Below are 10290 nucleotides of genomic sequence, written 5' to 3'. Positions count from 1 at the left end.
ATAATCTCGTATGCAAGCTGAAGAAAAGTTTGTACGATTTAAAGCAGGCACCTAGGCAGTGGTACAAGAAGTTTGATTCGTGCATGGTGAGTCAAGGGTACAAGAAAACTGCAGCAGATGAATGTGTCTACATTCAGAAGTTTTCTGAAGGAGATTTCGTTGCTCTTTTACTATATGTAGACGATATTTTGATCGTAGGGAAAGGTGCAACGAAGATCAACCAGCTGAAGAAGGAACTCTCTAAGTCTTTTGACATGAAAGACTTAGGAAAGGCTCAACAAATTTTGGGAATGCAGATTACCCGATATAGGAAGAATAGAAGGTTATGGCTATCTCAAGAGAAGTATATTGAACGAGTCCTTTCACGATTCAATATGAACAATGCCAAACCTGTTAGCATTCCATTAGTCAACCATTTCAAGTTAAGCAAGAGTTCTTGTCCCTCATCCAAGGAAGAGATCGGGGAGATGTCATCAATACCATATTCTTCAGCGGTTGAAAGTTTGATGTATGCAACGGTGTGTACGAGGCCCGATATTGCTCACGCAGTGGGAACAGTGAGTCGTTTTCTCTCTAACCCAGGGAAAGAGCATTGGAATGCGGTAAAATGGATTCTCAGATATCTTAAAGGTACAACGAAGATATGTCTTTGTTACGGGGGAGCTGATCCAATCTTGAAAGGCTATACAGATGCAGATATGGCTGGAGATCCTGATAGTAGAAAATCTACTTCATGATTCATTTACACTTTTGCAAGGGGAGCTGTTTCATGGCAGTCAAGACTACAGAAGTGTGTTGCATTATCCACAACCGAAGCAGAATATATTGCTGCCGCGGAAGCTGGAAAAGAAATGTTGTGGTTAAAGCGTTATCTACAAGAATTTGGAATCAAGCAAAAGGAGTACAAGGTACATTGTGACAGTCAGAGTGCTCTAGATTTGAGCAAGAACTCCATGTACCATTCCCGTACAAGACATATTGATATTCGCTATCATTGGATACGCGAGGTAATTGATCAACAACTGCCGAGACTAGTGAAGATCCATACAAAGGAGAATCCTGCGGATATGTTGACAAAGGTGGTGACTCGAGAGAAGTTAGAGTTATGCAGAGACATAACCGGAATGTTTTCTATGGATACGTCTGGAGGGGGAGAATTGATGATTTCCAGCCGTATCTTCAAGATGTTTCCATTCTAGCCGTAATCTAGATTTTTCTAGATGTTCAAAGAAGCCGGTTGAAGAAGCAAAGTTGGAAACAATTACGGCTAGCCACTTGTTTGACAACTCATATGGAAGTATTCAAATTGGAAACGATTACGGCTAGCCACCCTTTTCTGCGTTCACATCAATTCGCGTTCACACCTTCCACCTCCTCAAGTTTTCCTTATAAATAGAGGTGTAAGCCTCATTTGTAAATCATTCAGAAAAGTGTAATCACACCTAGTTAGTGTGTGTGAGTTAAAGTGTAATCCTAACCAAGAGTGAATACATCCCTAGAGAGTGGTGAGAATTCCTAGTGTGTTAGTTTGAGAGTTTTTGTTTTAGAGTTTTGTAATACTCTGTAATCTATTCTTGTGAGTAATAGAGTTATTTTCTCTCAAATTTGTGTGTACCAACGTCCAGTCGATCCCCTCTTAATCACAACACATACTTATATGAATGACAACTACTTTGGCTCGTTTATTAATCAAAGATTTGGATGCCCCAAAGGAAGAAAAAAGAAACATAGTTTAAACTTATTTTGACCTTTTGACTATTGAGTTGGACTGCTGAAAGTACAAAGCATAAACTGAACCTACTTATTGTGCCTCAATTATGCTGTAATTTTCAATTTGGGGGTAAAAAAAATGGCACTTTAATGTTAATTTTGGGTAAATTGTTTGTTTGGATTTTGGCTAATCTGTGTCCAAGTTGCTTAATTTCATATGGACATCTGTTGTAGACAATGCATTGAAACAATAATTCGTCTTATATGATACAAGAACAAGAGTTTACAATCAATCCATCCATGTTCAACACTAAATCCCATGATGAATTTACGTCACACGAACCCCAAGTGAATCTGTTTTCGTGATGATGTGGATTTATCCTCTTGTGAAAATAATTGATCGGTCGGTTATTTGTTGATTTGAAACCTTGTATATTATGTGCTCAAGTGCATGAATATCGTCTTTGTGAATGTGCACGATTTTGGGGCTTTCGGATGCTTTCGCAACCCCAAAAACCCTGCAAAGTTCAATGTATCGAGACAGAACGTCGGCCTGAGCTGCTGCTTTTTGCAAAACCGAAAATGCTGTTACAGCTTCGGTTTTTTCAATGGAATATAACCTAATGAGAACAGATGCAATTCCATTACAAATTCGGCTGTAAATATCATAGATCTCAATCACAATGCAATCCATCGCTTCAAGAACCAAAACGTTCATCAATTTTTCTCGGCGCGGTTTGATCTCAAGTAACATGTCAAGCAAACATTGAAGGTTTTGTAACAAACCAAGATTATTCATGAGAGGGGATTGTTTCGGTTTCTGTATGATACCTTTTCTGAGACTTCCTGTTTTCTCGTCTTGTTGGTACATGAAAGACACTTTTTTATGAAGATACGTGTAATAAGCACGAACGAACGCTTCATGATGACATGAATTAGGGTTCCAGTCTTTGAAATTTGAAAAATCAAATGGTAAAGGACCGATCTTTTGGACGGCGGGGACTCTACAACTTAAGATTCCATGCAAAAGCATGAGACCTTTTAAGGCTACCGTCCAGTTACGAGTCTTTGCCATTCTCGTGGAAAGGGCTGACAATATTGGACGGATGTAATGGCTGGATACACGAATCCATGCAAATATGCGTTGAGCGCTGCTATAATCAATGCGGGAGTTATCATGGCTGGTCGCTTTTATGATCGCGGCCTCAATGTCCGGGTTCCGATACGGTGAACGAGGAGTCCAATTCACTATAAAAAGACTACTTGCATCTTTTAACGCGTCGGAAGCCCGTTTCAACATCCGCCTTCGTTGCTTGTTTTCGTTTTTACCCTCGTTCCAGCCACCGATTATCGACTTGTTCTTTCATAAGTTAACTAATTACCTATATGTTTGAACATATTTTCTCTTGTTTTTGTTTTACATATCAGGCGACCAATGTGTCCTATATTATAGGTGATTCTTGGGTGTTGGTTATTTTTGCTTGTTTCTTCCATATTTAGTAACTCATGAAACCTCTAATAGCTTGCAATGTTTGATTTACATTTTACTTGATTTGCAATTTTCTAAGAAAAATTGTGTGTACATATTTTTTTCTAAATTATATTAAGGTTAATACAATTCCATTAGGCCCTGTTTGAGACTGCAAGTTAAGTTTGTTATGCAAAATAAGTGATGGTACCAAAGATTGTAACCTTTTACACAACTTGCCTGAAGACTACTAACAAAATCACGTTTTCAGTTAATGGAACTTTTGGATAAATCTGAAGTACGGTGAAAACATTTTAGCAGAACCCTAAAATAAGATTTTACCTTGTAAAAAAATGGTACGCATGTGCTGCATTATTGGAAGAACCGTTGGCTCAATATGAACAAAAAGGTGAGGATATTTGCTGACTGATTCAAGAATCGTGCTAATGGCGCCCAAACAACCAACTGCTGCCAAACTACCAGTTTCATCTGCTTCATCATCAGCTTCAACCGTTTTGATACGCTTCCAAAATGCATCACCCTGTGTATTACCGGAAATGTAGATAGGAAAACTAAAAACATCAACTAAAATTTTATAAATTATAAGCTATCTATCTATCTGTAGCATAGTATGAATGTTTGGTGAATTATCAGATAAATGGGTCAAACAGGTCAAAACGCGCCCAAATTGTAATGTAGAAGACTTACCATAACCCTTTCTGACATATTCATGTGGATCTTCCTCCCGGAGCTTTTGATCATTCTCTTTGAAACATGTGAGTGGGAATATTATCTCAAAAAGAACAACATCTAGTCTTGCTTGAAGTAGATTGTACATGGTAGTCTTTGAAATACTGCGTAGAAGAAATAATCAGATAAAAAAAATGTAATAAGAGAGGATACTAAATAAAAGGCAAATAATTAACAGACAAGCTTAAATGTCGTAATATCGTCTTAGTCCCTTCAGATTATGCTTTATCTCTAATTGGAAAGACGCGTAAAATAAAACGATATAATAGCTAAAAAGGATTTAATGGGTCAAACAGGTCAAAATGCACCGAAATTCTAATGTTCAGACCTAAATGGGTAAACCGACGAGGTTTTCTGTTTAGGTTACCTGGGGAGGGTGAATATTTTACTCGGATGTACGCAGCTTAAACAGGTCTCCTTGACAGTTTTCAACTCTTTCCCTGGCCATCCCAAAACGTGCAAGTAGTGAGGTTTGAACTTGAGACCTCTTGTGAGGATATCAGGACATCAACCATTAGGCTATTTTGTAAAGGTTGTTATGCCCTTAACTAAAACTTCCTGAATCATTTTAGTCAAGCATATAGATTAAAATTATTAAGATTTCGTGACGTTTTGTAATCATATTTGACAAAAGTGGTCCAGCTCTACCCAATTCAACCCTCCCCAGCCCACTTCATGCCCAAAAAGAAGTATTGAATTTGGCACAACACGTATTGACATGTTAACTGTGCTGACCATTTTTTTACTCAACGAAAGAAGTAGGTTTTTATATGCCATCCATGAAATAATGAAGTAGGCTTATAATACACGTAAGTACTAGCAAACTTAAAGTACCTAGTGCTCATATATTGCAAAATAAGATTGGTAACTCGGTCAGGTAAATAACCACCAGCACGTATCACTTCCAACAGGTTTAAATAGCATTCTAATATCTTTCCAGCATAATTTTGAAAATGTTGTGCAAGATATTAAGACAAATAAAATGTCATCATAGAATAAATGAGTACTATTTGAAGATACTTAAACCATAACTCACCGAATGTAGAGTTGATTTAGTATATGGACAATCCACCTTTTTACCTTCCACCAGCCCCAAGACTTATGGAGTTCTAAATCGGCAGGTTGGCCTTCTAGTGAAACGAGTCGTTCCAATATGGTTAAGAAAAGAACCATCCAACATTGATTACATTTGGGTTAAGCAACTTCTTAGGTATCACCATCTGCTCAGCAGTAGCATAATATTTGGTTAGTGTTGGTCCGATTGAGGATCTTTATCAACAATAAACGAGCAAGAAGAAAGACGCAAGAGATAAACACGATGAAATCAAAGTAAATCACTATAACTTAATAAACGTTACAAATACATGAATAGTTTATGTTGGAAAATTTGGTTGGAAAGTATGTTCCACCATTTTTTTTTTTTTTGGACACAAATTAATATATAATAAAGTAATATATATTAACGACTATGTAGTGAGTTTTGTAGCCACTAATGAGAGCTTTAAAAACGAACTAAAGCGTGTCCAAAACGGGTTAATAGTGAATGAGATATCGCGTCTCAAAGTTGTTAGTTTAAGTGCAAAGTAAGAAAAGATTTGATTTATCAATCAAGGATTTTTGTAAATCTTCTCTTAGATTTTGTCAATCTTTTCTTTTCTTATTAAGATCCTAAAAGATTTGACTTGTGATTTTGTAAATCTTTTCTTATCAATTTAGATTGTGTTTCCACTATAAATACCATACTTTGGTATTTAGAATAATAATAATAAACTAACACATAAACAAAAAATCATAATTCTCTTACATTTGTTTTCCGGCTTCTTATTCTACAACTTCGGTCACCCCGCATCCGGTCTTTTTCAGGCAAGTGCTCTCGTCCGGCAGTACACGCTGCTTCGAACCGGTGTACCTGGGAACAGACGTCGAATCTGTTTAACAGTTTAAGGGAATTGTGTCAAACACAAGCCCGGTTCAAACCTTCAATTCGGTTAGATCGTTTAACTTTACGCTCTTATCTTGATTATCTATTATACATATTATTATGTTTGAGATAATATGTATACTTGTTTTCAGTTTCGTACATAAATATACCTACAAACTTAAACAGATTCTTGCGAAACTGACTTGGTATTAACCTGGTAAATAGATATATACTTACTGAATTGAAACGGGTAATGTAACTTGCCTATTTGTTGTTGAAGTGAGGTTTAAAACAACCCATTAGGCTTGTAGAGTTGAATATGTGTATGCATCTGCTTTTAGAACATCAACAGTAGATCCTTTGTTTATTTGCTTATGACTAATATGCTTATAATCTCACCATCGCCGGTCGTCGTTCACTCTAGTCGGCTGCTGTCAATAACCAGCGGCCGCCACCGTTAGCTGCCGGTTTCTGCTGTTATGTTCGCCTTGAAATTCTGACCAAGACCCCTGTGTATATTGGAAATTTAGGCTACTGTGATTTTAATTTTGAATTACTATTCTTTGTTTCCAATATGCGGGTGATTTGAATGTAACCCATTAACGAAACTGATTGTATGTGTGATTAATCAATTGTTCATGAACATGATATATGCGTTATATCAATTATTGTTGCTGATGTGTAAATATATTACTTTTGTTTAATTAATTGATTATGGACCCTACGTTAATTGTTTATGAACATGGTAGTTGATCAATTATTGTTGCTGATGTGTAAATATATTACTTTTGCTTAATTAAATTGTTTAGAGGTAGTTTGTTACTCCGTATTTGTTTTAAAAATCGATTGTGACATTGGAGTGGATAACCTTCTATTAAAATCCTACAATGATATGTCATTAATTAGGTCTTTGTTAAAAAAAGAAAGAAAAAAAAATCTAAGCATAGTGAGTGATATCATTAATCTAAATAATTTTGAATTAAAATTAAATCTTATTAATTAATTATTATTATTAAATCTTATTAATAATTATTTTAATTATTATAATTAAATAGTTTTAAATTATTTTAATTAATTATTTTGAATTGAGTACGAGAAGATATAAAAGCTAGGCAGAAGGAAAACAATTCTAAATTTATATTTTAATTTACACTTTTAAAATAAAATGACAACCAATATTATCTCTTATGATTGGATATGAATTGTTTAATATGCATTTTAGGTGTTTGATGCAATGTTCAGCTGACGAGTATCTTAGTCGGACTCTGTGGTTCTACGGGTCATTAAACTAAATAACTTTAGCATTTACGTTCACTTAATACCTAAAACATATCAAATTGTTTCATTTAAACAAACCCGTGTTTTCACGGGTCATGTCACTAGTTATAGTTATAATTCTGAATTTATATATACATGCTGATGATATATACACGTATATTTTGGATTTATATGGTAATTAGAATGAGATGATGAGCATGTGTTATTTATTTATTAATTTGTTGCTGATACAATACTAATTTGTTAATACTCATTTAATTAGCCATATATGCTACATATATATATATATATATATATATATATATATATATATATATATATATATATATATATATATATATATATATATTCTGTACTTATAATTTAATGAGTGATATGGCAATATGATATATTATAAGTTTATTAGAAGTGAAAAAGGTTATCATGGTGGGGAACCTTTAACCCCATGCACCCTTTGGATGCCAACTGTACGCGGGTCAGCACAGCCCCGGGCAAGTGTGGTCGGAACCAACCCCTGTCTCAGCGCCTAATACAACTGGTGGCCGAACCTAGATTCGAACCTTCGCCATATTAGAAGTGAATTGCCAATTGACTAGGTCAACTGAGCATTTGCGGAACATGATACAACATGTTATGTAATTAAAGTAGCTATATTGCCGTTATGATCCAGTTTGATTTACTTATGTATTTCGTATTAGTTTTGAGATGATAATATTCAATTTTTATTGGGGTTCATCTTGATTATAGATTGCTTGAGGCAAAACAAATTGTTGGATTAATAGTTTCAAAACTATTAATATATTATAATGATATTATAATATGTCCATTGTGTTTAACATATTATCATTACTTCCTCTTTCGTTCTAACTGGATTGATTTATTTGCTTATTTAATTCGTTAATAATACACGTGTTGCTAATATTAATCAATTCTATACGAATCTTTTGCAACAAATAATTCGGTCAGTGAAAGAAAGGAGCAACTAATAAAGTTATAAACTTTATGACTTAAATATAGTATATCATATTAACATATTAATTAAAAATCTTGTACACTAATATTTAATCATATCCATTGGTCTGCTCCACCATAAGATTTTAAACTTACTATATGTAAACGCAAATTATTAATAAATACTCGAAAATCATAACCATATATGGAATAGATTTGTTAAATAAGTTAGTGGATAACTCTACAAGCATGTTCGTATTTTTCAATATGTGTACACAACATTTATGAGCGAACTTTACTTAATTAATGTGACTATTAATTATTATTTTCAGCATTATTATTAAAATAACTGTTGCAATCAATTTTCTGAATGAAATTTTAGCCTTGAGCACTTAACCGATTATGAGTATAGTAACGCTGTTGTTGCACCGCTTTCTAATGAAGAGCTTACTCATGTTAGAGAAAACTGAAAAGTTCACTGATGCGAACTTTAAACATTGGCAGCAAAAGATGTTCTTTTGCATAATCACGTTGAAACTTGCGAGGTTCTGGACTAAAACCGCTTCTAAATGCGGTTCTTATTCAGGCTAGAAAATCTGAGAAGTTAACATGTGTGGACTTTAAACGTTGGCATCAAAAGATGCTCTTTTGTCTGACCACGTTGAACCTTGCGAGGTTCTTGTGTAAAACCACTCCCTAGTTGCTCAAGGGGAACATGATGCGGTTCATACTCAGACTGAAAGACCTGAAAAGTTCACTTGTGTGAACTTTAAGCTTTGGTAGAAAAAGATGTTCTTTTATCTAATCACGATGAACCTTGCGAGGTTCTTGACTAAACCGTTTCCCAAATTTTGAATGGAAACATGATGCTCAAATTGTGAGCGCGGTTCAGATTTGGAATCATTCAGATTACTTGTGCGCAAGTCAATCGTTCTATAACTTGTATTCGAACAGTCTTCAGACCGTTTCCGGACTGATTTCGAATTGTGTTTCGATCTGTTTCCAGATAGTATTCGACACTGGTTATAGACTGTCTTTGGGACAGTATTTGGGACAGTTTTAGACTGTTATTAAATCGGATTTAAACTTTTTTATTTAACAGATGGGCGTAAACATGTTTGGTTTAACCGGTTTTGTTGAAACGTTTAGTTTAATCGTTTAGTATAAACCTTTTTGGTTTTAACATGTTTGGCTTACATGTTTGTGTTTAAAACTGCTTGGTTTAACTGTGTAGTGACCCGAACTTTTCCATGTTTATATATATTAAATGAAATTGTTATTTGCATGATTAAGTATTTCCAACATGTTAAGCAATCAAACTTGTTAAGACTTGATTAATTGAAATAGGTTTCATATAGACAATTGACCACCCAAGTTGACCGGTGATTCACGAACGATAAAACTTGTAAAAATTATATGATAACATATATATGGATATATATATATATATATATATATATATATATATATATATATATATAGTTAACATGATATCATGATAAGTATGTATCCCATTAGGTATTTTAACAATGAGTTATATACATAAAAATGAGACTATTGAATTAAGAAACTCGAAAACGATATATATAACGATTATCGTTATAACAACGTCTTACTAAGTACATATGAATCATATTAAGATATTGATACACTTTGTTAAACATGATAAATGATAAGTAAATATATCATTAAGTGTATTAACAATGAACTACATATGTAAAAACAAGACTACTAAATTAAGGATTTCGAAACGAGACATATATGTAACGATTATCGTTGTAACAACATTTAACTGTATATATATCATACTAAGATATATTAATATATCATAGTATCATGATAATGTAATAATTTAACATCTCTTTAGATATAATAAACAATGGGTTAACAACATTTAACAAGATCGTTAACCTAAAGGTTTCAAAACAACACTTACATGTAACGACTAACGATGACTTAACGACTCAGTTAAAATGTATATACATGTAGTGTTTTAATATGTATTCATACACTTTTGAAAGACTTCAAGACACTTATCAAAGTACTTCTACTTAACAAAAATACTTACAATTACATCCTCATTCATTTTCATCAACAATTCTACTCGTATGCACTCGTATTTGTACTCGTACAATACACCGCTTCTAAATGTATTTACTATTGGTATATACACTCCAATGATCAGCTCTTAGCAGCCCATGTGAGTCACCTA

At 33.9% G+C, this 10290-nt stretch overlaps 1 protein-coding gene across 1 annotated transcript; it reads right to left on the bottom strand.

The window, feature by feature from the left end:
• Window positions 1–2086: 2086 nt before the first annotated feature.
• LOC139870427 (putative clathrin assembly protein At1g25240) lies at window positions 2087–3010 on the bottom strand. The gene has a single exon (XM_071858238.1). The coding sequence runs from the start codon at window positions 3008–3010 to the stop codon at window positions 2087–2089; it is 924 nt and encodes a 307-aa protein (XP_071714339.1).
• Between the last annotated feature and the right edge of the window lie 7280 nt (window positions 3011–10290).

Source organism: Rutidosis leptorrhynchoides, chromosome 10 (genome assembly GCF_046630445.1).
Source record: "Rutidosis leptorrhynchoides isolate AG116_Rl617_1_P2 chromosome 10, CSIRO_AGI_Rlap_v1, whole genome shotgun sequence".
Classification (NCBI taxonomy): domain Eukaryota; kingdom Viridiplantae; phylum Streptophyta; class Magnoliopsida; order Asterales; family Asteraceae; genus Rutidosis; species Rutidosis leptorrhynchoides.
The sequence above is the reverse complement of the archived record's forward strand: the minus strand, read 5'-3'. Positions and strand labels throughout refer to the sequence as shown.

What these genes read in the sequence shown, in the direction of transcription:
- LOC139870427 (XM_071858238.1), bottom strand. Translation starts at nt 3,010, where the DNA reads ATGTTGAAACGGGCTTCCGACGCGTTAAAAGATGCAAGTAGTCTTTTT.